Raw genomic sequence first — 27,922 nt, 5'->3', positions numbered from 1 at the left:
GGGTTACAGGCGTGAGGCACCGCGGCCGGCCTGAATTTCTTCTTAATACTGTATCACAATAGTGGGCTGTCTTATGTGTGGATATCGATTGAGCTATTTGAAATAGGAATGTTGATGGGTGTATTAAATTTTTGTAAGGATATAACAATATCTACCTTCCAAGGATGTTGTGAGGTTTTCCATAATTTTGTATATGAGCTAATGTTACCATTGAGGGGTGGTGTGGATTATGTTGGATGGTTGTACATTTTCAGTGGAAAATGTACTGTGTCATAAATTTAAAGACATGAAAAATATCCCAAGACCATACTAGATCATAATAGTAATTCCTTTACAAATGAATTATGGAGGTAACTGATCTCTAACACAGTTTCCTTCATGTTGTTTTAATGCACAAGGGCAGAGGATCTACTGACCCTTGGAACCAACCTGAGCTAACCACGTGCTCTAGACACTTCATGGTGTCGCACCCAGGAAAGTCAAAGCGCTTTGCTCCCTCACTGTCTATGAGTCCTCAACCATTAGTACCCCACCCACTGCCATTTCATGAGTTTCTTCAAATGCTTCTCACTGTTCATCTCTCCACGGACCCCACTCCAGAAAGCCTGGAGACGAGACCCAAGATGCCACCCAGCTTCCCCAAGCCCTTGCCACACATCTGTGAGTCTATCTCACGCTCTGTAAGTGCTGCTTTGCTTCTTCCTCCCTTGAAAAGACTGAGAACACACATTTTAACATGTTAGGAAAATGGCGCAGCCTTAAAAATGACTGATCCCACCACCAGTGACTCATGTACACTCCAGGCTAGCAGACAAGGCCCTTTTCGGTGGGCCTGCTTCTGTGGGTTCACAGAAACCAAATTACTGTGGGTTGCAAAGAATTAGCAGGTCATTTACAAAGCAGACATCCCTTCACCCAGACTGTGGTTTTGCATGCTCAGGTTCTCAGTCTATGAGCTTTGGTGCAGGATCATTTTGGCTTCTGGAAAAAACATAGCTTATTTTAAATTTCTGGTTGCCAAAGCCACCACACATGTGGTCTGTGGATGACCATTGTCTGCAGAATGACGAGGAAGGAACAGAATGTGGTTTGGGGCTCAGGGTGGCCTTCCCACTGGGAGGGAAGGCGGGAGGGAACCCTTGCCCTGGGTTTTGACACAGCCTGTGCTCACAGCCTCTCCTCTCATCTGCATTTCTCAGAAATGCCCTCCCTGCCCAGTGGTGACTTTCCCTCGTCACTCCTATGGAGTTCTACCCAGAGCCCAGCCATGTGTGGCACTGTGAAGTCTACTCCTCTGTAAAGACGGTTTAAAGAAAGTCAGCTTCTGAAATGTAGCAATGCTAACCCTTGCCAGAATCCTGTAAGAAGTAGCCCTGCTGATAGTTTTCTAGGTTTATCATGTTTGATTTTTACACTGAAAAATAAAAAAATCCTGGTATGTTTGAAATTAGTCCTTGTTCATCCTTATCATTTGTAGCTGCTGGTGTCAGGATGTAGAAGGGTTTCATCCCACCCCAAGGAATACTTTCTTAATTTCGCCCCTATATTTCTTAAAGTCCAGTTATCAAGAAAAATGAATTACCACTGAAATCAAGGTTCTCACCTGACGCCTTGCTGAGCCTACCACTGTGATCCTGCTGCTGGCCCCTGTACCCACATGATAGGGTTCCTGGTTCCACTGGTCCTTAGTTCACTAAGAAAACTGGAGGAGGTTGGGGACCTGGACTTAGCACAATCAGCACATTCAGCACAGTGCACCCCTATTCCAAGTCACTGCTCTGCCTTCCTCCCTCTACAGAGGTTCTTCTTAAAATATAGTCAAGTTCTGACTTTTTCATGTGTCGGGGCTCATTGACATCCACATTGGGAAACTGGAGTTGCAGTCCTTAAACTCCACCATATTTAACTAGTTTTTAGATACTTGGAGACCCAAACCGAAGGTGTTAGGGGGAAAAGTCCTAAGAGAATGGCATAGGGATGGGGCTGCTTTCTGCCCATCGTGATTGTGTTCTCTCTTAGAAAACATTAGAGAAGGTAGAGAGAGAGTCTGGCCTTTGCTCAGCCTCATCTAAAGCACCCTCCATTTTCCCTCTTCTGTGGAAGAGGCATGAGAAAGATGGTCTGAAGTTTTAAGACTAGCAAATGTGGGGCCAGGCTGGCACCAGCGTCCTCTGGCTCCAAGTTCAGCACCATCTCCCTCCCATCAGTACCCCAAAATGTCCGAACTGGTTGAGGGTCTCCTACTGGTTTCCCAGTCTTGCTCAAGCTGAGGAGGAGAAAGGAATGGCATGGCACCCTGCCTTTGCATTTTAGCACTGAATACATTCAAAAACGGCCCCTCAGTAGCTGGTTTTCAGTCCTGGAGAGAAGATTATATGGCCTTCTCCATCCCCAATCCCTTCCCAAAGCAGAAGCAGCTCAGGCAGAAGAGAGAGAGACAGGGAGACCCTGACTCCCTTTGCCAGCAAACAGTGACTGGAGACCCAAGCCGGCGTTGGGGTTGAATGGACTCCCGGGCTGAGAAGAGTTTTCCTTCCTGATTCTTGGTAGGTAATTCGATGCCCTAGAGGGTGGTGGACCTGGCAGTGGAGGCCACCCCACACCTGCACCCTCCTCCCCCTCCTCCATCACTCAAAACCCAGGAACATTCACTTAGGCTGCTGTGCCCAAACCTCCACCTGCAGGCAACTGCCACCCGAGGGCAGGCAGGGGGAAAGGACCTAGCTCCTTGCCCTCATATCCTGTCCCTCAGAATCCAGGGTCTGAGGAAGAGTGGAGGTGACAGCTCCAGGAAGACCAGAAACACTGGCCCAAGGGATGGTGGAGGGGTGCATTCAGCCCAGGCCACAGTTTGGGCTGTGGAGCATTCCCGGATCAGACGGTTGTTTGCATAAAAGCCAAAAGCCACTGCACCTGGGCTGGGGAGGCCCTCTGGGGAGGTGCTCCCTGGCTTGGGGGAGAGGGGGGAAGGAAGGTGTCATGGAAAGTCCCTGAAGGACACGGGGTGTTGAATTTGCTGTGGTTTTGTTTTTAACTCTGTCTTGACCTGTGAAGTAGGCAGCTGCCTCCCTTCCCCCCAAATAACAGACCTTCCCCCAGAATAACACACACATACCCAAGGAAAGGGCTGCAGTGGAAAGGCCTGCGGGTGATGGCAGCTGCCCCCCTTCCCCAGGAGTGAGGGGGCAGGAAGCCCCAGAACAGCTTTTCCCATCACCTTGCCTCTCCACCCCAGTCCCCTGGCCCCCTGGCCCAGAAGAGCTGCCTAGGCAAATAAACCACAGCACTGGGGGTGGTGGTGGATGGGAACTAGGGGGGCGATGCCACCTCCTCCCCCAGGCTTGTCCTTCCACCGCCCAATCCCCATCCCACCCCCACTGGAATTGCATTCTCAGTGTCTCCCTGAGAATGTCTCACTCACAGACCTCAGCTGCCCCGCTAGACTCCTGGGGAGCTGTGTGTCTCTTTGCGTGTGAGTGTCTGTCTCCATCTGCGCCTGTCTCTCTCTCTGCATGTCTGTCTGTGTTTGTGTCTGTCTGCCTGTGTGTCTGTGTGTGCGTGCACATGTCTCGTGTGTGTGTGTGCGTGTGTGTGTTTGTGTGTGTTGGGGAAAAGCAGGCAGCGTCAGTGAATCCAGCAAAGCTCTGAAGTCCCAAGCAAAAGACAGTCGCAGACTCCCGCGAGTATTTGGAGTCCTGGTTCCAATCCCAGCGCTCTCCCTCTCGGCATGAGCCCAGACACTTGACTTTCCCTTCTGGGCGTTGATTTTCCCCAGAGTCAGGGATCTCTGAAGGGCCTTCCAGCTGGTACTCCTAAGACTGGCCTCAACCTCACTGCACCAGCCGGGCTCTAGGTCTTCCCTCTCCCTCCTCTCCTCACTGGGCGCTGGAGCTAGAGTAACAGTGGCCCAGCCCGTGACTCTCTCTCTCGAGGCCATTTTCCTAACTGCTCTATCAAATTCCAATCCTGGGCCCCAGGGGTAGGGGACAGGGTCCCCTCACCTGTGGAATTGTAGGAGGCTCGGAATATGCGCGCTGAGGCTGGGTCTGAACCCTTGGTCCCTGCCCTTTCTCAGGTTCTCCTCTTAATTCTGCGTGGACCCAGACCCCAGATTCCCGGCTGGGGTGCCTGGGAGAGGAAAGCGAGGCTGGCGGAGAGGGGGCAGGGGTGCGGCGCGCGGTGGGAGTGAGGGGGGTGTGAGGGGAGGGGCAGCTGCACTTCTGAGAAACAGCTCGGCGTCTCAGCAGCCCGCAGCCTAACCCCCTGCCTGCGGCTTCACAGCTCCCTCCTACCGCCGCCCACGCCGCTCGGGGCCTCTCCGGGGGTCGGCAGCCCCGGCGGAGGCGGTGGCTGCTGGGGAAGAGCGGCAGCTCGGGGGACAGCAAAGTGGAACCCATGGGGGGTGGGAGTGGACATGGAAGAAAGTGTGGGTCGCGTGACACCCCGGGAGTAAAAGGCCTCCCCTCATCGGGGTCCCGAGCGCCGGATCTCGGCATGCCGGCGTGTCCCCCCGCCGCCCCCACGCTGTGCCATCACAGCCCAAGGGGGATCCAGAAGTGAAACTGCCCGGGTCACAGCCCAGCGCCGCTACTGCACCCCGCCCCGCCCTTCCGGGCACTGCCGTGGCGCAGGATCTCCCGGTGCTCGGGCGCCTGCGGGGAGGAAATGGGGGAGGGGCAGGGGAAGTGCCCCGCGGGCATCTGCAGCGCGCGGCTGCTCTCCTCGGGGGTGCCCGCGCGTAACCGGGGTGGGAACCCGGAGAGACCCAAGCCCGGGAGGCCAGGCTGCGGCGCCCGCACTTCCCGCGACGGCCGCTGGGTGTCACTGCAGCCGCGCGGCTGACCCGGCTCAGCGCCTGCGGGAGTGGGAGACGCTGGGACGCCGGGACTAGGCCGCCGCGCCGCACGCCAGTCTCGCCTGCCCGCGCCTGGAGGCCCCGCGACGCTGGGATGCGGCGCCCACACCTCCCTCCACCCGCCTGGCCAAGGGAGCACCCCCCGCGCCGCCCACCTACTCGCAGCGAGGCCCGGACTAAGCAGAGTTCCGCAGCGACCGGCTCGTTGTTGCGGCGCCACGCAAGCCACGAGACCGATGGCGCGTTCCCCCCGACCTCGCGGGGCCCAGTTCCAAGAGCCGCGACCCCGACGCGCGCCCCCTGGCGAAGCCAGCGGCCTTGCCTCCGCAGAGACGCGAGGGGCCGCCACGACCGCGCTTGGTGAGGCCTGGCGCCTGTCGGCCCCGGCACGCGCGTGCGACCCGGGTGGTGGCAGCGGGCGGGCAGCGGGGCAGATCGCCTCCGGCACAGGCCCAGACCGGCTGAGAGACTGGTCCCCCATGCATCCTCCCCTACCCCAGCCTGCCCTGACAATCCAGCCTTACCCAGTCACCCACTGGCCCCAACACTAAGCTCCTTCAGTAGACGTGTGGGGCAGGGTGCCTTAGCCTGGGAGGAAGGAACCCAAAGATGGGGAATCTGTGTCGGGACTGACAGGTGGAAGAGAGCCAGGGTGGGCCAAGGCCGGGCAAAGAGATTCCCTGGATGGATGGGTGCGGTGACTCAGGCCTGTAATCCCAGCGCTTTGGGAGGCCAAGGCGGGGGGGGGATCACTTGAGGTCAGGAGTTTGAGATCAGCCTGGCCAACACGGCAAAACACCGTCTACTAAAAATACGACAATTAGCTGGGCGTGGTGGCGCACGACTGTAATCCCAAGCTACTCAGGAGGCTGAGGGAGGAGAATCGCTTGAACCCAGGGGGCAGAGGTTGCAGTGAGCTGAGATCAGCCAGTGCACTCCAGCCTGGGCGACAGAGTAAGACTTTAAAAAAAAAAAGAGAGGCCGGGCGCGGTGGCTCAAGCCTGTAATCCCAGCACTTTGGGAGGCCGAGACGGGCGGATCACGAGGTCAGGAGATCGAGACCATCCTGGCTAACACGGTGAAACCCCGTCTCTACTAAAAATACAAAAAAACTAGCCGGGTGAGGTGGCGGGCGCCTGTAGTCCCAGCTACTCGGGAGGCTGAGGCAGGAGAATGGCATAAACCTGGGAGACAGAGCTTGCAGTGAGCTGAGATCCGGCCACTGTACTCCAGCCTGGGTGACAGAGCGAGACTCCGTCTCAAAAAAAAAAAAAAAAAAAAAAGAGAGAGAGAGATCCCTGGAATCTTTTGGGAGATTGGGGCAGTGCCAGTAGGAATGCCCTGGAGGACAGGACTCAGGGCACGGGAGTTGGGCAGGGGAATGCGGATGACAGTGCCTGTTGGTCACAGCTGCGTGAGGGTGCAGGTGGCTTACAGCTTCCCCTCCAACTCCAAGGTCACAGGGCCCAGTTCCACTACCCAGACCCTAAGGAGATCCACGTGGTTGTCCTGAGGGGGTGGTTTCTGCCTTCCATTCTCCCTCAGTCTGCCCCAAACCACCCTAAGATAAACCTAATCCAAGTAAGAACAAAGTTCTTACGACAAAAACACAGCTCCAGTCCGGGCGCGGTGGCTCCCACCTGTAATCCAGCACTTTGGGAGGCTGAGGTGGGCAGATCACCTGAGGTCGGGAGTTCCAGAGACGAGCTTGACCAACATGGATAAACCCCGGCTCTACTAAAAATACAAAATTAGCTGGGCGTGGTGGTTCATGTCTGTAATCCCAGCTACTCGGGAGGCTGAGGCAGGAGAACTGCTTGAACCCAGGAGGCAGAGGTTGCAGTAAACCAAGATCACACCGTTGCACTCCAGCCTGGGCAACGGAGCGAAACTCCGTCTCAAAAAACGCAAAAACAAAAAAAGCGAAACAAACAACAACAACAAAAAAAACGCAGCGCCAGCTAAACAGCCCCCCAGGTGCCCATCAAAGAAAAACTTGCCCCTTCCTTGGGGTAGATGCAGCCCTGTGAGAGGGTGTCAGATGACATCATAACTCAACCCACATGGGATTGAATTTCAGGCCTCATCCCCATTTCCCAACACCGCCCTTCCTGTATGGAGAGCCTCGGGAACCCTTGCAGAGCAGCCTCAGCGCCCTCCCCCGAAACCCCAGGATGGCCCACACCCCCAGGCTCTGCAGTCCAGTCTGCAACATCCAACTAACTCCCCCAGGATCCAACTTCTTTTCTGTCTCCCCCAGCTCAACTGAGAGCTCAGAGTCCTAATTGCCACTGCATACTCCCCCTCAAGCCCCAAAGCTGAAGTTCTGCCAATAGCACAGGACAGGAAAGCAGTCTCTGCAGACCCCCACCACTGAGCAAGTTGGACCAAGCCCTGACCTCTCTGGGCCCTCTTTCTGTCTGTTGCACCAGATCAGTACTTCACTGGTTCAAGCCTTTTTCCTGAATATACCATAAGGCTCAAGTTCCAGATAGAAAGGCAGTGTATCCCCCATCACCACCCCAACCTGCCCCTCACGCCCCTGCCAGAACCCTTGGGTCTGGGAAGCAGTTCGAAAACTGCTTATTGGATGGTTTGGAAAAAGAATCCTTCCAAGTGGCTTTGGGCTCTCCTCTCTGTGTCCTGTCCTTCCTCTTTTCGTCCCTCATCAGGGTGCCTGGCACTGGGGCCCAAGGAAGGAGCCAGGCAGGGTCCCTGACCTGATGTTGAACCCTCGGGCCTGTCCACCACCCGTGAACTTGGATGTTGCAGAACTGGCCAGGGCTTTGTCTGGATGCCCCGCCCATGGAGGTGGGCTCCCCTAGAATCATGCCCATCCCCATCCCAAAGTCCAGAGCGTTGGCAGCAGTCCTCCCTCCCCTCCACACTTGAGCAGGCAGGGAGGCCAACACTGTAGCCACACCCTCCACAGAACCCCTACCCTAAAGGCCCATAGTGCTGCCAAGGATGGCAGTGTGCCCTGGCACCCGGCTCCCACCAGCCACGCTGGCCCCGGGAAGCCAGAATGTGTGATGCATGGCAGGCAGCACTTCGTGTCAACTCCCCAGATGTGGGCTCTGTCACCCTCTCTCAGTACTGGGTCCTCCTCTGCATGGAAAGATGATGAGGAATTTCCCCTTTGCCCTCAAGATTTTTTCTGAAATGGTTTTAATAAGTACATATAATTTTACAATGAAACCCAATAAATCAATTTTGAAAAGACAGTATCTGAGGTCCCAGCCCCCTTCCTCTCCCCCAGAGAAGCCCCTGCTTCCCCTCCCACCAGCCTGGATTTTCTCAGAACCACAAGCTTCCCCGATCTAGCACTGTAGCTGTCCTTGGCAGTCCTTTCTGCTGTCTGACCAATGTAGGTCATGCTGCAGTCTCTGAGGTAGAGCAGCAGCCTTCCCACATCCTCAGAGCTGGGGGATCTTACCCGGGGGTCCCACTGTGAGCTGGCCCTGAGAGGGTCCCTGTCCCCCCAAACTCTTAGCAGCTATATCTCCAAAAAGCCAGAAATCTTAGACACTCACCAAGAATGGGCTGCTGCTGGTCTCAGGTAACCAGATCAGGGCCAAGTGCTGCCCCGTCTAAGGGCTCCCAGCAGCCTAGTCCCTCACAGTGGCCAGCACTGAGAAGGGAGGGGGCAGAGAACAAAGGCTAGAGCAGGGCAGGGCTGCATTTCACCACCTGCCACTGGGCTGAGTCTGGCCTCTGTCCCGAACTCCCTCTCTGACCCCAGGTGAGTCCCTGTCTTTGTCTGAACCTCAGTTTCCCATTTGTAAAGTGGGAAGGACATCTGTCTCACAGTCTCCAATTAGCCGATTAACAGAGAGGCTTTATCCCTGCCCAGTGCCTCAGGCTGTGAAGGGACACTGGGTCCTCTTTTTGTGCAGTCTAAACCCCTGGACATGCTGAAGAGGCGACTCACCTTGACCCCTTTCTCTCACTCCAGCCTGGAACCCTGGCACCCACACCTCAGAGGTGGCCCTGGGCACCCATGGCCAGCCACAGAGCTGACACCACCCTGTTCGGTGCTCGAGCCGCAGCCTGTGGTGGGGATGGCTCTGGGAACCGTGGCAGGTGGCAGGCAGCAAGTTGCACTGGGTCCTGCCTCCAGTCCTGCTAAAAAGAAGCAGAATCTGCCACCCTTCCTGCCGTTGGGCTGCAGTAAGTTCTTCCAGCAGATTCCCAGGAGGTCCCAGGCTGGGGTGTGCATGAGACCTCTCTGCCCACCTCTGTCTGCCAGGCCTGGTCCCAGCTTCCCAGCCTGGGGTTAGCCAAGGATGGGGGTGCCTTGGTCAGGAGTGGCTGCCAGGGCTGCCAAGCCCTGCTCAGGGGTTCATTGTAGAGGCTGCACGGTCTCAAGGTCAGCTCAGGACAACCCTCCAGGCCAGAGACCATGGCTGCAGGAAAGGGAGGGGCTCTCTAAGGGAGGACCCCCGTAGGCCACTATTGCTGTCACTGTGGCTGAGGAATGCCACCTGGACGTCAGCCAGACAGGGGAAGCAGAACATGCCCAGACCTGGTCCTCAGACCTGGGTTAGAATCTTGGCTCTCCCGGCCGGGCGCGGTGGCTCACGCCTGTAATCCCAGCACTTTGGGAGGCCGAGGCGGGCGGATCACAAGGTCAGGAGATCGAGACCACAGTGAAACCCCGTCTCTACTAAAAATACAAAAAATTAGCCGGGACGACAGGTGGTGGGCGCCTGTAGTCCCAGCTACTCAGGAGGCTGAGGCAGGAGAATGGCGTGAACCCGGGAGGCGGAGCTTGCAGTGAGCCGAGATCGCGCCACTGCACTCCAGCCTGGGCGACAGTGCGAGACTCCGTCTCAAAAATAAATAAATAAATAAAATAAAATAAAAATAAAAATAAAAAAAAAAGAATCTTGGCTCTCCCACTGTGATCTGGGGCCAGGCTGCCCCCCGGGCCATCAGTGTCCTCACCTACAAAACGGCGTCTCACCACCTCCTGTCCAGGCAGTCCCAAAGATTTGAGGAGGGGCTCTCCATGAAAACATATCAGTATCTAATAGAATATCCAAGCATATACAAAGGTGGAGAGGATAATTTAACAAATCCCCACATACCTAGTACCTGTCACCAAGCTTCAACCAATATCAACAACCAATGTCAACTCATGGCCATACCATGACTATGCCCACACTCTCTCCTTTAACCTCTGGATTTTATGTTTTTATTTTTATTTTTTGAGACAAGGTCATGTTCTGTGGCCCAAGCTGGAGTGCAGTGATGTAATCATGGTTCACACCAGCCTCGACCTCCTAGGCTCAAACCATCCTCCCACCCCAGCCTCCCAGATAGCTGGGACCACAGATGCATGTCACCACACCTGGCTAATTTTTTTATTTTTTATTTTTGTAGACAGAGGGCCTCACTGTGTTGCCCAGGCTGGTCTCAAACTCCTCCCACCTCAGCGTCCCAAAGTGCTGGGATTACAGGCATGACCCACTGTGTCTGGCCACCTCTGGGTTATTTTAAAAACAAAGCTTCAGCATTACTCAGTATACCCAGGTAATAAACCTGCACATGTACTCCCTGAATCTAAAATAAAAGTTGAAAAAGAAAAAAGAAAAAGAATAAAAACAAAGCTGAGACATCATATGATCTCACCTTTAAATACTTCGTAATGAATTTCTTAAAGATAAAGGCTTAGAAAAACCATAACTGCAATACCATTATTACACTTTAAAAAGTTAGCCATAATCCCTTAGTATCATCAAATGTCTGATCAGAATTCAAATTTCCCCCAGTTGCTCATAAATGCTTTTTACAGTCAGTCTGGATTTGAATCAAAGGTCAACACATCATTTGGTTGATAAATGTCTAAATTTCTTGAAATCTAGAGATTGCCCATCTTTTCTTGTAATTTTGTTGCTGTTGAAGAAGAAACTGGGTTGTCTGTTCTGTAGAATTTCCCAATCTGGATATTTGTCATTGTTTCCCTTGTCTTTCCTGTAAACTAGTTGTTGAATCCAAGGAATCAGATTCAATCAAGTTTGGTGTTTTGACAAAAACAATGACTAGTTGGGGTTCACATGTCTGCAGGAGGGTCTGTCTCCTGAGTTGAGCAGCAAGTTCAGGTGCAGTCAATCTGATACATTTATTAACGAGCTCCCATCAGGTAAAAGCTCAAACTAAAAAACTCTTAGACAAGGCTGGGCACGGTGGCTTGTGTCTGTAATCCCAGCACTTTGGGAGGACAAGGTGGGTGGATCACTTGAGGTCAGGAGTTCAAGGCCAGCCTGGCCAATATGGTGAAACCCCGTCTCTACCACAAATACAAAAAATTAGCCAGGCATGGTGGCAAGCGCCTGTAATCCCAGTTACTTGGGAGGATGAGGCAGGAGAATTGCTTGAACCCAGGAGGTGGAGGTTGTAGTGAGCTGAGACCGTGCCACCGCATTCTAGCTTGTGCAGTAAAGTGAGACTCCATCTCAAAAAACAAAATAAAAAAACCTCTTAGACAAAAACATAGATTGGCGTGAGCAGTGGGCAGAGGCCAGACATCTGTCTCACAGTCTCCAATGAGCTGATTGACAGAGAGGCTAACAATAGAATATTATCTAGGCTTAATTGGAGGCACAGGGGAGTGGTGGATTTATTTATTTATTTATTTATTTATTTATTTACTTTTGAGACTGAGTCTTGCTCTTGTTGTCCAGGCTGGAGTGCAGTGGCATGATCTCGGCTCACTGCAACCTCCGCCTCCTGGGTTCAAGCGGTTCTCCTGCCTCAGCCTCCCTAGTAGCTGGGATCACAGGCGCCCGCCACCATGCCCCAGCTAATTTGTGTATTTTTAGTAGAGATGGGGTTTTGCCATGTTGGCCAGGCTGGTCTCGAATTCCTGACCTCAGCCTCCCAAAGTGCTGGGATCCGCCTGCCTCAGCCTCCCAAAGTGCTGGGATCACAGCTGTGAGCCGCCGCGCCCGGCCAGGAGTGGTGGATTTAGATTTGGGAAAGATCGCTCTGGGTGCTGAAGGATGTGTTGGACAGCGAAGCCAGATGCAGAGGGCTGAATGCTAGCAGGTTCCATTTATATGGCTTTCTGGAAGGGGCAGAACTAGGACAGAAAAGTTTCAGGTTGGGGAGGAGGGAGCAGGGTTGGTAGTAGGGGACACAGGGACTTGTGGGGGGCAATGGGGCCGTTCTGTGTCTTGGTGGTGGGGCTGGATGCATAACTGTGTACATGCTGGGGCCAACTGTCCCACCAGCTAGTCCAGGACCAGCGGAGGACAAGCATGCTGTTGGACTCATCTGCAACTCCCAGGCCCTGTTAGTTACCCCTCTAGGCTTAGACTGTCAGAAAATCTCTCTGGGATGATGGTCTCTTGTCCATTCACTTAGCAATGACTGGGCGCCCACTATGTGTCAGGCTGCATGGTGGGCACTGGAGACTCTCAGATAACCATGACCACTCCTGCCCTTGAGGAACACCCAGGCAGGCAGGGACATGGCCTCGATCCATTTGACACTTTCACCAAGGCCTCCACAGGTGCCCACCTCTCTGGGTCTCCCCCCACGCCTTTTTTTTTTTTCCAGACAGCGTCTCACTCTGTCACCCAGGCTGAGTGCAGTGGTGCAATCTCAGTTCACTGCAGCCTTGATATCCCAGGCTCAAGGGACAAGGGATCCTCCCACCTCAGCCTCCTGAGTAGCTGGGACTACAGGTACCCACCACCACGCCCGGCTCATTTTTTTATTTTTTGTTGGGATAGGGTCTTGCCATGTTGCCCAGGCTGGTCTCAAACTCCTGGACTCAAGTGATCCTCCTACCTTGGCCTCCCAAAGTGCTGGGATTATAGGCGTGAGCCACCACGCCCAGCTCTGGTTCCCTTCTTGACTTCAGCCAGCCAGGCCTTGCTAGACAGAACTCATAGGTATATCAAAAAATAATCTTTATTGTCACTGGTATAAAACAGAGCAGATCAACTGGCCTCTCAGTCTGTACAGAGTGTGGGGCATGAGACTGCCTGGGCTGCCCCCAATTCTCCCATAATGCCCTGCCCTAGAGCAGCAATTCCGGAGCTAGGAGAAGGGGAGGGGCCACCCAGGCCTTCCCTTGAGGAGAGGGGTCAGGAGTGAACTGGAGCAGGGGCTGGTTTCTACCTGAGGGAGGCAAAGAAGCAGAGGAGAAAACTGGAGTGGGGGAACCCTTCCGCTCCTCATCCCGTTCCCCGCTGCCACGTCCCAGAGTCCACTGGATGGGTGGAGAGGCGGTGGGCAGCCTGAAGGCGGGCTGAGGCATGAGCCAGTCCATGGCCTGGTCAGAGGGCCACCCGCGTGCAGCAGTGGCGCAGCAAGCATGGCAGGATGCCGCGGTTCAGCTGGTGGAACTCCACGAGCTGCAGCAGGTCAGTGAAGCGGGTCTGGCCATCATCCATGCTGAAGTACAGGCGGCCCTCCTCCTCGCTCTGGGGTACAGTAGAGGGGGGGGAAGGTCAGGGAGGGGCCCGAGGCTTAGGGAGCTCCCTCCTGGGCCAGGGCCCCACCCATTTCATTTTCTTCTTTTTTCTTTTCTTTTCTTTCTTTTCTTTTCTTTTTTTTTTTTTTTTTTTTGAGACAGGGTTTTCTCACTCTGTCATCCAGGCTGGAGTGTGGTGGTGCCACCATGGCTCACTGCAGCCTTGACCCTCTGGGCTCAAGCAATGCTCCCACCTCAGCCTCTTGAGCAGCTGGGACTACAGGTGTGCACCACCATGCCGGGCTCATTTTTAAATTATTTGTAGAGATGGGGTCTCCCTGTGTTGCCCAGGCTGGTCTCGAACTCCTGGGCTCAAACCATTCTCCCGCCTTGGCCTTCCCAAGTGCTGGGATTACAGGTGTGAGCCACCGCACTCAGCCTCCCACTTCTTGGGCAGGGAAAAGGGAGACGCACTAGGGGCCAGGGAGCCTCTGGAGGGGGCTGGTGAGGAGGACAGGTTGCTGGGAGTCCTGTGTCTCATTGCAGGACTCTGGGGACGCAGGGAAGCTCACCGGCAGGATGAGATAATGCTTCACTTTCTGCAGGTGGCACAAAGAGAGGACAAAGCCCTGGGGGTTCCGCTGACTCTCCCGGACCAGGAACAGGCTGCCAGAAGACAGGAGATAGGGCAGCATTACCCGAGGACCCATGGCTGCCACCTGGACCCCGGTCTCTCTTATCCCTGGGTCTGTTGCCCGGCCCTGCCCCTTACCCGTCTACTAAGCCCTGCTGTCCAATAAGCCGCTGGCTCTCCTCACGGGAAATGCGCCCGTGGAACCAGAGTTGGGTGCGGTGGATGGCTGCGGTGGGGAAGGACATGGGCAGTCACTTTGGGGAGGGGACCCCTATACCATCTGCTCCCCACTGAGAATGCAAAGAGAAGTCGAGGCAGCCCCTGCCCCAGGACTCAGGGCCATCACACACCTGCACTGAGGCTCGTGCCGGAGGCCGGCGTAGGCAGGCTGAGGCGGTGGTTTGTCTTCTTCTGTGGAACAGTGGGAGATATGGGAGAGTCAGGGTGTGCTTGCAGGCATTACCCAGCACCTCAGGAAGGTAGAGCACTTCTCCCCAGCCAGGGTGCCTCCCCCTGCCCCTCTTCCTCCCTCCTATTTCAGGGATCCCACCCAGAGAGTGGGTCCCCAGCACAAACACACAGGCAGCAGGCCTCACCCTCCAGGCGTGGGCCTCCTCCAGGGCCACACTCAGAGCCTCCCCGGGGTTCTCGATGACGCGCCCAGCATGGCCAGAGAAGTCCATGGCCACCAGGGTATTATCTGAGACACTTCTCTGGAGATGGAAGGAGAGGGGAGAGGTCAGAACAGGGCCCAGGTACCCCTAAGACAGGGCCTGTGTGCCCACCCTTCCATCCCCTTGTGCGCACTCACCAAGGGTGGGGAACCCAAACAAGGCGGACGCAGATGGCGAGACTGTGCCTGCTGGTAATTCCTGTACAGCTGCACCCCGTACTGGGGGTGGGGAGAGAAAGAGCGCTTGAGGTCGAGAGGTCCTGGGGGCGTGGCTGTGACCCCCCTTCAAACCAGGACTTGCCCAGACTAGGGCTGTGTTTCTGCCTTCAATGGGCGCTTCCTGTAACTTCAGGCTTGGACTGAGCGTTATCAGAGAGCAAGGCTGTGATGCCCTCCTAATTCCTGAGACTTCCTGGGGGCAGAGCTGGGAATCCCTCTGGCCAGGTCAGCCCCCCATGCCACTCCCAGGGTCTCACCTTGAAGAGGCGGAAGGCAGCCAGCCAGCAGGTGCGGCTCTGCTCATCTTCACTGCAGAAGATCCGAAGCCCCTTGTGGCCATTTCGAAGCTTGTTGGGCTGCGGAGAGAGGAAACTGGCTGGTCCCGTATCTGCCTTTGGGACCACATGTCTGTCCCTGCTCCACAGAGCACAGCAGGATCCAGGGAGTTTCCAGCAGGCCAGGGTGCAGGGAGAGGAGTCTGGGCATCTGAATTGGGACTCAGAAGCCCTAGGCAGGATCCAGGGGCCTGAGCAGTTTCTGCTTCCGCAGGCCAGGGGCCAGGCCTGGCCAGGTCTTCACCTTGACACAGAAGCCGAAGTCGGTGGGCATCCCGTAGAGCTTGCGGCCTTGCGTCACCACGTACACGTTGGACTCGTTCACATCTGCCACGTACTGCAGGTGCCTCGGATCCTGAGCAGCACGAGTGAGCAGGACTTGGTACAGGTGGACCCCACCCGCTATTACCTCCCCCCACAAGCCAGGTGGGGAGATTTCAGGACCAGAGAGGGGCAGGGGAGTGCCCAGGGTCACATAGCAAATAGAAGTAGAGCCAGGACTTAAACTCAGGTCATCTTTTCTCCTGCTACCTCCCTGGGCAGGTGAGCTGGGCAAGGATGTAGGGAGAGATGGTAAACTGGAGGTGGTTGGCCTGGGGGGCACGGGGGGAGAAGGGCTCAGGGGTTCCAGCAGAGAAGGGGCAACTTCTAAAAGGACCAGGGACTGCAGAGGCTGGAGCTGGCACTCTCAAGACCTCACCTTAGAGGTGCCCTTGGTGGAGTAATAGAGGCCAGATCGGCGCAAGAAGCAGAAAAAGCGTTTCCAAAGCTTCCGTCCTGAACCCCGCAGCTGCAGAAAGCCCTGGATCTCAGGGAAGCTGCCAGCATTCAGGAAGTTCTGAGCCAGAGAAGAGGAGAAGAGAGTGGGAGGTCTGACCTCCTCCCTTCCCCTCTACCACCAGGACGTCTTCTCTTTCTTTTGGAGATGGGGTCTTATGCTAGTGCGGTGGCATGATCACAGCTCACTGCAACCTCGACCTCCCGAGCTCAAGTGATCCTCCCACCTCAGCCTCCCAAGCACCTGAGACCAGGCTCATGCCACCATTCCTGGCCTTTTCCTTTTCTTTTTTTTTTTTTGGAGAGACAAGGTCTCACTATGTTGCCCAGGGTGGTCTCAAATTTCTGGGCTCAGGTAATCCTCCTGCCTCAACCTCCCAAAGTGCTGGGATTACAGGCATGAGCCACCACACCCAGCCCACCCTCAGGTTTTTACAAGGAAATGCTCCACATGCATTTCTCGCCCCCATTTAACAGAAGAAACTGATGCTCAGGCAGGGAAAGTGACTTGTCCCCAGTCACACAGGACTGTGGTTTGGCTCTTTCTACCACATAGAGGGGAGGCACAGGACCTAAGGGCGGAGAAGCACTGGTCAGTTCTGGGGAGTCGTGAAATGGGGAGGGTCTCCCCACCTGGATGAGGTCTTCATGGGATATACCAGTGTGTGCATCGAGACAGCTGGAGACCATTTTTTCTGGGAACAGGGAGTGCTGAGGGCAGAAAAGTGTCAGGGGTCAGGGCTCCAGTGTCCGGTTCAGGCTCAGGGCATCCCAGCGCCCAGACAGCCCTCACACACTCACTGGGGAGCTCTTGAACAGTTCGTACTTGGCGAAGTTTTTCCGGAAGACGAAGCGGCTATCTCCGCCCACGGGCCAGGCAGCCTGCACTTCCACCACGGACTCGTGGTCCTCCAAACCCCGCTCTGGGGTCAAGGGCAAAAAGCAGGGGTTATTGGAGATCAACCAGATCTCCCAGATGAGTCACATGCCTAGCCCAAGATGCGAGACATCACCTTCCGGCCTGGGTAGTTCCATGCACCCGACTTACCCAGTGCTAGGTGAGGGTGGCACTCCACCAGCCCCCAGGTCTCGTCGCTCAAAGCGTGAGCTCGCTGCACCAGCATTTCACACACATGGCGAGCTGTGGCACCTGCCGCCACCTCCACAGACCTGCAGGCCCCGTCCTCACTGTACACCTTTACTACCTGTGCCCCAGGAATTGCAGATGACTTGAGGGGAGGCAAAGGGTGATTCCTTCCCTTTCCGCACCTGCTAGACCCTCAGGGACTCCTAACCAAGATCCCCCGCCTCCATGGAAATGGCTGTCTATCTCCCACAGATCCAGAACCCCGCATCCCTCCCTTCCCTTCTGAGGGACAACTCACATGGGGGCGGCTGGCATCGCGGGGGAGCAGCCCTCTTGCACTAGAGGGGCCCCCAAGAATGGGGCTCTGTGAGGGAGGACTGCAGAGCTCAGGGAAGGGGTTGGGGATGGAGGGGAGGGAGGTGGCACGCCGCTCCTCCTCTCGAAGTTTCCTGTGGCAAGAAGAAAAAGGGAGAGAGGTGTGGGGAAAGGAGCAGTGGCCTGCAAGCCTCTGTGTATTATCCAGCACTGACCTCCCCCAAGCCCCACATCCCATCGTACCTGCCGGTGGTTGGGATGAGGAGAGGCTGGGACCTCTTTACCTCCTCAGGCAGAGGGGTATCAGGGGACCGGGGAGTCCCAGGAGGGGTCCCGGGGGCTGGGCAAAGGTCTTCCGGAGAGCTGCCAAGATGAGGTGGAGACAGATCCAGCTCCATGGCATCTGAGGGAGAGAGGGGCAGAATGGAACCAGTTGTGTCCGTTGTGTGCCCTTGTCCTGGGGAGAGGGGACTAGAGAAATCAGACCTCCTGACCTCACACGGTGGTTAGGGTGCCCCTCAGAGTTTACCTAGCACCTCACTGCTCTAACTGGAGTTTCCCTGAAGCCCTTGGGGAAGGACAGAATGAGCCTCATTTTATAAAAGGGGACACTGAGTCTCTGAGAAGGAAGCATTCTTACCCTCAGTCACAGGTGAGTCGGGGAGTAGAACCTGGTGCCCTGAGTCACAGGTGAGTCAGGAGTAGAACCTGGTGTTTAGACTCCAAGTCCAGTGCTCTTTCTGTTTTGTTTTTTGTTTTTTTTTTTTCACTGCAACCTCTGCCTCCTGGGTTCAAGCGATTCTCTTGCCTTAACCTCCCGAGTAACTGGGATTATAGGTGCATGCCACCATGCCCAGCTAATTTTTGTATTTTTAGTAGAGATAGGGTTTCACCACGTTGGCCAGGCTGGTCTCGAACTCCTGATCCGTCCGCCTTGGCCTCCCAAAGTGCTGGGATTACAGGCGTGAGCCACTGCGCCCAGCTCCAGTGCTCTTTCTTTAGCACAAAGTTGCTCACGGGAAGAGCTGAGGGTCCACCCACCACAAGCCTGGTGGTCACAACAGATTTCACAACCCACACACTCTCAGGCTCAGCCCTCAGGGTCAGGGCAAAGGTCCACTCCTTTGCCTCCACGCGTGGGGCACTCACTGCTCCAGGCACTGCCCGGGTTTTTCCAGCACTGTGTTGCCAGACCCAGTTGCCAGAGCCTGTTCGTACCTGGTGAAGTTTGGCCTGCCCAAGGGATGAGTGATGCAGTGGGGAGAAGGAGGTGGGGAAGGATGGGAGCCAGAAAGTCAGGAGAGCCGGCTCTGCTTCAGTGCAAGGGGGAGAGCAGACCTGGGGTAGGCGTCCTGGCCACAGCAGCCCCTAAACCTTGCGTACCCTCCCCAGGCCATCCTCCTGCCCAACTCTTTCCTGAGGCTCCAATGCTAGAGCCACTTCCTCTGAGAAGCCTTCCTGGCTTTCCACATTCTGAGTGAACAACTCCCTCTCAGCACTGTGCAGGGGCTACATCATCCATTACTGCGCACCTGTCCTATCCACTCATTTGTCCAAGGGCACCCGGTACCCCCAGGCAAGGCCAATCTCACCCATGTCTTATCACTTACAGGGGCTGCACAGACACTCAGGACAAGTAAAGACAGGAGGGCCGGCAAAGGCGAGCACTAGAGGTGGAGGTGGGGCTGGCCCCTCCTCCTCAGGAACCAGGCAGACCCCTTTGGCTGGACTGAGACCTGGGAGAACCTGCAATCCCAGCCCCTAGCCTGTTCTCCGAACACTGGGCCAGTACTATGAGGCCACCTGGGATTGACCCCTCAGGAGGGCACAGGCACCTGACCCCTCAGTGAGGGCATCAGGGGATTTGGGGGACAGGTGAGTCAGGGCAGGCGGGACAACACTGCCTAGGGCTCTCCATTCAACCTTGACTCATCCACACAACTTCCTGGCTTAGGAGAAACAAAAACAGCCCTGCCTCTACCCTCCCCCCACCTCCCCAACCCAATGGTAGCCACAGCCGAATGGGGGAGGCATGGGGCTGGGAACAGGATGGGGGAGGAACATGTGGGGCCTGAGGCTCCTCTGACATCACCTCCTCCTCCCCACCCTCGGCCTAGCTCCAGGCCAGGTGGGACCTGTGATCTGCTCTCACCCCCAGTGCCAAACCACCGCCTTGCCAGGGAGTCCCTCACCTGGGAAAGAGAGAGGCAATGCCCGGCCTGGATTCAGAGGCCCATTTGGAGAGAAGCCAGCGTCCCAGCGGTGCCCCTCCCCACCCAAAGCATCGCTCAGAGCCCCCGCCCCGTGTGGATGAGGTTCCTCCCGACACATTCTCCTGGGTGTCCCGGGCAGAGGGGTACCACAGGAGCAGGAGCAGAAAGGGAAAACGCTCAAAAAGACAGACAGACAGGATGAAAGGCCAGGGAGGGGGCCCAGGGTCCTGCCAGGAGGGGCAAGATATACCCACCACCCGCTAGCAAGAGACACCAGCACCTCAATATCAGAACACGATCCCCCACTCCCACCCCAGTCTACCCTCCAAACAGCCCCGGTCTCCAAACAGCCCTGGTGACTTCATTCCAGGTTGCAGGGGGCCAACAGTGGGGTGGGGAGAGGAGCAGAGAATTCAGGAGGGCAGCGCTTGGAACGGGTTAGAAGTGGATTTGAATCACATTACAGCCTGGCCTCAGAGATCAGAGAGGGCCAGCCCAAGGCTGGGGTTTGCCTTCAGATCCCCCCACCCGGGCCCTTCAGCCCCTTCTAAGGCTGGAGGCGGGTGGAATCCTCAAGACCAAAGGGGTGAGCAGGGAGGGGAAGGGGTCCTGGCTGTAGGCCTGGCAGCTTAGAGATCTGGAGTTTTGAAACTGAGGCACCGGGAAAGTTTCGGTTGGAAAAACCGACCCCCAAAATCAGTTTGTCCCCTCAACGAGGTAACTCCGGCGGTGTCTTCCCAGCTGCCTCCTCCCCCAGTGGCTCCAGCCCCACCCGCGTTCCCGTCCTCCCAACCTCCTTGTTTACTTCCTGAATCACGCCCCACCTGGCTGGCCCTAAGGGCGGGTGGCGGGGCCCGGTGTTCAGGGCCAACAGAAAACAACTCTACTTCCCAGAGTAGGGGGAAGGGCTTGCGGGACTGAGGCCTGGGCCAGGGGCCTGGATGTGGCGGGAGCGTCCCTGTCCGCCCAGTACTCCACGCCCCGCCCCCACGGGACAGGCTTATAACCTTTTAGGGTGCAGGGCCCAGGTGAGAAGGTGAGAAACCCCTGGATGACTCCTAGTAAAAGGGAGGACCCGGGACTCTGAGGCCCCGCCCACTCTCACTCAGGAAAAATACCCAATGAGAGAAGGCGGGGCAGCTCTTTTAAAGTTTAATTCGGGAAGAATGCTGGAGTGTCTGTGCGGTTAATCATTACAGGCTGCCTGCTTCCATGAGGTCCCCCCACCCCGCACACAGCAGGATATCAGGAGAGAGCAGAGTCCAAGACCGGCGGACCAAAAGGGAGCATTCCTGGTGGGCACTGAGGCTGGAGCGGGGCGGCGAGGGGGGTTCCACCTTGCCGGCAGGTGCATTCTCTGTCCTCAATCTGCCAGGGAGACCCAGACCGGGTACCTGGGTCTCTCCTCAGCCTCATCAAGCAGAGGAAACAATCTGCCATCCCCTACCCCACTCTCCCCAGGCCCCACCGCACCGCAGAGCCGCTCACCCACCCCTCTAGCCTTCCTGGCCACTTCATGCTGAAGCCAGGAGGGACCCCGGCTCACCCGGCCTCCACTTTCCCACCCGAGGGCCGGAGGCGGTGTTGCTGAGCAGGGCATACAGTCTGGAGAGATGGAGCCTCAACAATTTAGAGGATCCCTCTCCTTCACCGTCCTCCAAAGTGGAGGGGGCCCTCCCCACATCTCCCCGCAGCCCGCGGAGACGTCTGTCTTAGAGACTTGGGGAAACCCAAACTGGGGTAAACTGGGCGAGCCAGGGAGTGAGGGCGGCTCTCCCAGGGTGTGCGGGGAGGGGCCAGTTTCAGCGGGAAAGCCAAGTCGGAGGAGAGAATCAGGTCTTCCTTCCCGTTCTCGCTGCTGGCTTCGGGGAGGTGTACCGGGAGGGAACAAGGAGGGCTGGAAACCAGGATGGGGACGAAAGAGGGCGGGTGGGGAGGAGGGGGCGGGGTGGGAGATGGGAGGAAAAGAGAAAAGTGGGAGGCCGAGCAACCCAGCAGGAGACCCTGCCTTTCCCTACCGGCCCCCAGACCGGCCGTGCCTGCCCCCAAAGGATGAATGCCCGCTTGGGTTCTTACCTGAACCCCGAACATCAGGACACCCGGCTGGGACCACGTCTTTAGGGAGGGAGACGCCAGGCCCTTAAGTACCTGTCCCCCTCCAGCCCCCGCCCCGGGCCTGACATCACCGAGCGGGGGAGGGGGAGAGCCAGGTGGCTCCAATCCGCCCACCTGGGCCGACGGCCAGTTCGGCCGGAGACGGGCACAGCCTGGGGCCCTGGTGCGGCTGGGGGTTGCCTGGCAGGCTGTTGTCTGAGACCGATCTCTGTCCCCTTACCTGGAGGAGCCCCAGCAGGAGTAGCAGGACACCCGTTCCGAAGTCTGGCTCCGTCTAGGAAACCCCAGATTCCTGGATTTTATTTCAGATCCACTCCCGCTTCTCTACAGGTGGTAGGAGGGTGTCCCGACTTCGGACAGAGAAGTCAGGGCCGGGGGAGCCCTGTGTGTCCAGATTCCAGGCCCAAGGAAACTAAAATTATCTTGGGCAGATGGGGGCGTGTCCAGGGGAGGCGCCTGGGAGGAGGAAGCCTGGGAGGAGGGTGGGGACTCCCTGACACTCTATGCCAACTGGGATTGTTTTTGCCCTTCCTAGCCTGGCAGCAGGTGCCAAGAGAGGGTGCAGGTGCCTAGGAAGAGGCGGGGAAGACAGCCGAACAGACAGCACCAACAGCGAAGATCAAGAGTCCCGACCACCTGGGAGGGCAGGGGGAGGGTCTGAGGGCTGCGAGGTAAAGGGAACCACCCGTCCACTCCTCCCAAACATCCTCCCTGAACCTGGTCTGTTCATTGGCCAAGCCAGGGGGCACTTCTGCAGCTCTGGATCCCACCCCATGGGGCAAAGAGCACCCTGCCAAGGAGGGACGCCAGCCACGGGGGTGTCCAGCAACATGGCCTGCCCGTCGATCTGCAGGCACCCATACCATGGTGGCTGTGCCCTGGCCCCTCAGAGGCACCCAGGGTAAGCCCCTCCCCCGCCCCCCACCTTCTGAGCAAAGTCCAGAGTCTTGGCTTCCCCTTTAAAATCGAGGGGCTTAGGCTGGGTGGCACAGTGGGAGAAGCCATGGTGACCCAGAGAAAGCTCTGGCCTGGGCCCCTGGAGATTCCTCTTAGAGGGATCACTTTATTTTTTTGAGACAGAGTCCTGCTCTGTCACCCAAGCTGGAGTGCAGTGGCGCCATCTCGGCTTACTGCAAACTCCGCCTCCTGGGTTCAAAAGATTCTCCTGCCTCGGCCTCCTGAGTAGCTGGGATTACAGGCCACACACCCAGCTAATTTTTGTATTTTTAGTAAATCGGGGTTTCTCCACGTTGGCCAGGTTGGTCTCGAACTCCTGACCTCATGTAATCTGCCCACCTCGGCCTCCCAAAGTGTTAGGATTACAGGTGTGTGCCACCGCACCCGGCCTGAGGGATCGATTTAGTTCTCCCAGGGATCACTTTAGCTCTCTAGTTCAGCACTGGGCAAACAGGGTACTTGGGAGAAGGGTTGGGAGGCAGAAATCAAAGGCTGTGGCCACCACCCAGCTTGATGCGGGTGACAGGAAAACAAACAATCCTTAGGGTGATAAGAGGTCCACCACGGGGGGGGGGGGGGGCACAGAGGAGTGACTCCTGCCTCAATTTTCTCCAGAGTTTTCCTAGGAAAACCGGTATGAATGTGCCCAGCAAAGAAGTGGGGGAGGAGGCAAGGTCTCTTGGGTGATGGAGCAGCTTGTGCAAAGGCAGAGTAGACAATTCACTCATTAATTTATTCAACTCTCTGTTCAGTACCTACCATATGCCAGCCCCATGTTTGGTGCTGGGGATACTGAGGTAAGCAACAAAAACAGACCCCGTCCTATCCTCACACAGCCAATCAGGAAGATTGATGTTAATCAAAGAATCACACAAATAAGAAATGACAGGAGACAACTATGCTGGGAGAATGACTCACACAGGGAGTCAGGAAAGACTTCTCTGTGGAAGTGACAGCTGAGCAGAGGAGAAGCTGGCTGACATGGGAAGGGGGTTGGAATCAGTGCATGGGAACTGGGGAAGGAGGCCACCTTCCCAAGTGAGGAAACCACTGCCAGAGCTCTGGAGAGGAGGGGATGCAGCATGCAGAGACAGAGAGTGGGGTTGGAGGAGAAAGGAGGAAGCAGAGGCCACGTGGGTGAACCTGGACAGGTGTGGAAGGTGTGGAGAGAGGCGGCTATGCTTCTGCAAATGTGGCCTCCAGACCTCCCTAACCTTGTGTGGAAAACAGATCCTTGGGATCCTCTCCAGCAATTGAATCTCAGTCTGTGGGGCTAAGACACAGGAAGGTGTGGTATTGATAAGCCCTCAGGTGGCTGTTCCGCAAGCCAGGTTTGAGAGCCATCCATCCTGTTTGTCCAGATGGGCAGGAGTAGCGGTCAAAGACCAGACCCTTCAAGTTGTATTTAGACTTAAGTAGAAGCACAGAGGAGAGGGCACATTTACATTTTAGAAGGATCATCCTGGATGGTGAAGGATGGGATGGAAACGAAGCCACGGTCAGAGGGCTGAGTGCTGTAGGAATCAACTTATATGGCTTTCTGGAGGGGGTGGAACTGTGTGAACAAAAAGCAGGTCTGGGGTTGGGGAGGAGGGAGAGGGGTCCACAGTAGGGGGCACAGGGACTTGTGGGAGGTGATGGGACCATTCTGTATCTTGGTTGTGGGGTTGGATGCACAGCTGTGTGTGTTTCTTAGGACTCATAGAAAGGTACACTCAAGGCCGGGCGCGGTGGCTCACGCCTGTAATCCCAAGACTTTGGGAGGATGAAGTGGGCGGATCATGAGGTCAGGAGTTCAAGACCAGCCTGCCCGACATGGCAAAACCCTTTCTCTACTAAAAATACAAAAATTAGCCAGGCGTGGTGGCATGCACCTAAAATCCCAGCTACTCAGGAGGCTGAGGCAGGAGAATCTCTTGAACTCAGGAGACAGAGGTTGCAGTGTGCTGAGTGTGAGCCATTGCGCTCCAGGCTGGGCGACAAGAGTGAGACTCTATCTCAAAAAAAAGAGAGAAAAAAAGAAAGGTACACTCAAGAGGATGAATTTCACTGTGTATAAGTTGTATCTGAATTTTAAAACAACAACAACAAGGCCGGGCATGGTGGCTCACGCCTGTAATCCCAACACTTTGAGAGGCCGAGGCAGGTGGATCACGAGGTCAGGAGTTTGAGACTAGCCTGGCCAACATGGTGAAACCCCGTCTCTGCTAAAAATATAAAAATTAGCAGGGCGTGGTGGTGCGCACCTGTAATTCCAGCTACTCGGGAGGCTGAAGCAGGAGAATTGCTTGAACCCGGGAGGCAGAGGTTGCAAGGAGCCAAGATGGTGCCACTGCACTCCAGCTGGGGCAACAGAGCAAGACTCCATCTCGGGGGAAAAATAGTAATACTAATAAATAAGAATGAGTTTATAGGTCAATGGAACAGAATCCAGAGTCCAAGTAGAAACCCTTTTACATTTCTCAATTGGTTTTACAGGGTGCCAAGACAATTTGATGGAGGAAAGGATAGGCTTTTCAATAAATAGTACTGTGATCAATTGAATAGCCACATGCCAAAAGGTGAATTTAGATCTTTTGCTCACAGGATGCATTAAAAATAAATAAATAAATAAATAAACTCGATATAGATCATATACCTGAATGTGAGAGCTAAAACCATAAAACTTCTAGAAGAAACCATGGGAGATAGTCTTCGTGGAGGCCGGGCGCGGTGGCTCACATCTGTAATCCCAGCACTTTGGGAGGCCGAGGTGGATGGATCACCTGAAGTCGGGAGTTCAAGACCAGCCTGGCCAACATGGAGAAACCCCATCTCTACTGAAAAAAAAAAAAAAAAAATTAGCCAGGCATGGTGGTGCATGCCTGTAATCCCAGCTACTGCGGAGTCTGAGGCAGGGGAATCGCTTAAACCAAGGAGGCAGAGGCTGTGGTGAGCCAAGATGGTGCCATTGCACTCCAGCCTGGGCAAGAAGAGCGAAATTCCATCTCAAAAAAAAAAAAAAAGAAGAGGCCAGGCATGGTGGCTCATACCTGTAATCCCAGCACTCTGGGAGGCCGAGGCAGGTGAATTGCTTGAGCCCAGGAGTTTGAGACCAGCCGAGACAACCTGGCAAGACCTCATCTCTACAAAAAATATAAAATTTATCCAGGCATGGTGGTGCGGGCCTATAGTCCTGGCTACTTGGTGGGGCTGAGGTGTGACAATCGCTTGAGCCTAAGAAGTTGAGGCTGCAGTGAGCTGTGATTGTGCTACTGCGCTCCAGTCTGGGTCACAGAGCAAGACACTGTCTCAAAAAAAGAAAGAAAAAATGAAGCCAGGTGAAGTGGCTCATGCCTGTGATCCCAGCACTTTGGGAGGCAGAGGCAGGCAGATCACTTGAGGCCAGAGATCCAGACCAGCCTGGCCAATATAGCAAAAACAGCCTGACCATTGCTACTAAAAATACAGAAAATTATCTGGGCCATGGTGGCACATGCCTGTAATCCCAGCTACTTGGGAGGCTGAGGCACAAGAATTGCTTGAACCTGGGAAGCGGAGGTTGCAGTGAGCCGAGATTGTGCCACTGCACTCCAGCCTGGGTGACACAGTGAGACCCTGTCTCAAAAAAAGAAAGAAAAAAAAAAAAAGAAAAAAGAAAAAAAATTAGCCAAAGACTGGGAGAAAATAGTTGCAAACCATATACAACTATATATGGTTGTATATATGGTTGTATATATTTTGGTTGATATCCAAAATATATAAAGAATTTTTACAAATCAATAATAAAGAGACAAACAATCCTAATAAAAATGGGCAAAAGACTTGAATAGATATTTCTTCACATATGTATATGAATGACTAATAACTACATGAAAGATACACAACAGTCATTAGATAAATGAAAATTAAAACCACAATTATATATCATGTCATGTCCACTGGGATGGTTATAATCAAAGAGACAGAAAACAAGTATTGGTGAGGATATGGAGCAACGAATCCTCATATATTGCTGGTGGGAAAACTTTGAAAAACAGTCTAGCCGTTTCTTAAAAAGTTAAACGCTAGCCTGGGCAAAACGGCAAAACCTTGTCTCTACAAAAAAAATACAAAAAAAATTAGCTGGGCATGCTGGTGCGTGTCTGTCGTCCCAGCTATTCAGGAGGCTGAGGCAAGAGAATAGCTTGAGTTCAGCAGGTCGAGGCTGCAGTGAGCAGTGTTTGCACTGCTGTATTCCAGCCTGGGCAACAGAGCGAGACCCTGTCTCAAAAAAAAAGTTAATCATAAACTTAACACATGACCCAGCAGCTCTACCCTTAGGAATCTACCCAAGAGAAATGAAAACACACACCTATGCAAAGACATCAAAACATCTGTAGCAGCATTCTTCAAAATAGACAAAAAACACTGGAACCTTAAATATCCATCAACTGGTGAATTAAGAAACAAAATGTGGCAAAACCACACGTGGAATACGACTCGGCAATGAAAAGGAACAAACTACTCTAGACGCTACAGCATGAATGCATCTCAAAAAACATATTGAGTGAAAGAAGCCGTAAGCAAAAGACCACATAGCATATTATTCTGTTTATATGAAACATCCAGAAAAGGCAAAGTTAGAGACAGAAAGCAGATCAGTGGTTGCATAGGACTGGAATTGGGAGCTGAATTGACCAGAAACAGGTGGGAAGGACTTACCAGGTTGACGGAAACATTCTGTAATGGATTGTGGTGATGGTTAGGCAACTGTACAAATGACAGCATTTTCTTTCTTTTCTTTTCTTTTCTTTTTTTTTTTTTTTTTAACACAGTCTCACTCTGTCGTCCAGTCGTCCAGGCTGGAGTGCAGTGGTATCTCAGCTCACTGAAACCTCCACCTCCCAGGTTCAAGTGATTCTCCTGCCTCAACCTCTGGAGTAGCTGGCATTACAGGTGTGCGCCACCACACCCAGCTAATTTTCGTATTTTTAGTAGAGACAGGGTTTTGCCGAGTTGGCCTGGCTGGTCTTGAACTCCTGGCCTCAAGTGATCTGCCCACCTTGACCTCCCAAAATGCTGGGATTACAGGTGTGAGCCACCATGCCCTGACTGTTTTTATATATATATATATAAAAAATAAGCCCAGGTGCAGCGGTAATCCCAGCACTTTCGGAAGCCGAGGTGGACAGATCACAAGGTCAGGAGTTCGAGACCAGCCTGGTCAACATGGTGAAACCCCATCTCCACTAAAAATAGAAAAATTAGCCAGCGGGGTGGCTGGCGCCTGTAATCCCAGCTGCTCAGGAGGCTGAGACAGGAGACTCACTTAGGCCGGGAGGTAGAGGTTGCAGTG

At 54.8% G+C, this 27,922-nt stretch overlaps 2 protein-coding genes across 8 annotated transcripts; both read right to left on the bottom strand.

Annotated features, from left to right (window-relative positions):
* Window positions 1–59: 59 nt before the first annotated feature.
* On the bottom strand, window positions 60–8,231 carry LOC116270964. Its single transcript, XM_031656962.1, has 2 exons — window positions 8,139–8,231; window positions 60–5,356 (listed from the first exon to the last, which is right to left on the bottom strand). The coding sequence occupies exons 1-2, from the start codon at window positions 8,229–8,231 to the stop codon at window positions 4,289–4,291; spliced, it is 1,161 nt and encodes a 386-aa protein (XP_031512822.1). The 3' UTR covers window positions 60–4,288.
* Window positions 8,232–12,757: 4,526 nt separating this feature from the next.
* On the bottom strand, window positions 12,758–25,347 carry GRB7 (growth factor receptor bound protein 7). Of its 7 annotated transcripts, none has more exons than XM_031657078.1 (17): window positions 25,244–25,347; window positions 21,869–22,284; window positions 21,610–21,648; window positions 17,564–20,901; window positions 17,304–17,454; window positions 16,967–17,123; window positions 16,720–16,841; window positions 16,552–16,629; window positions 15,842–15,979; window positions 15,386–15,496; window positions 15,064–15,162; window positions 14,726–14,806; window positions 14,511–14,627; window positions 14,265–14,325; window positions 14,053–14,140; window positions 13,853–13,946; window positions 12,758–13,290 (listed from the first exon to the last, which is right to left on the bottom strand). In XM_031657078.1, exons 4-17 carry the CDS (start codon window positions 17,716–17,718, stop codon window positions 13,144–13,146), a joined length of 1,599 nt encoding a protein of 532 aa, XP_031512938.1. In that variant the 5' UTR covers window positions 17,719–20,901; window positions 21,610–21,648; window positions 21,869–22,284; window positions 25,244–25,347; the 3' UTR covers window positions 12,758–13,143. The 7 variants fall into 7 exon arrangements, with proteins under 7 accessions (XP_031512938.1, XP_031512939.1, XP_017805542.1 ...); XM_031657079.1 differs by having other exon boundaries at window positions 21,869–22,030; XM_017950053.3 differs by lacking the exon at window positions 25,244–25,347 and having other exon boundaries at window positions 21,869–22,472.
* Window positions 25,348–27,922: the final 2,575 nt, after the last annotated feature.

Source organism: Papio anubis, chromosome 17, assembly GCF_008728515.1.
Source record: "Papio anubis isolate 15944 chromosome 17, Panubis1.0, whole genome shotgun sequence".
NCBI classification, from domain to species: Eukaryota; Metazoa; Chordata; class Mammalia; order Primates; family Cercopithecidae; genus Papio; species Papio anubis.
This window is presented reverse-complemented; position numbering and strand designations above follow the sequence as displayed.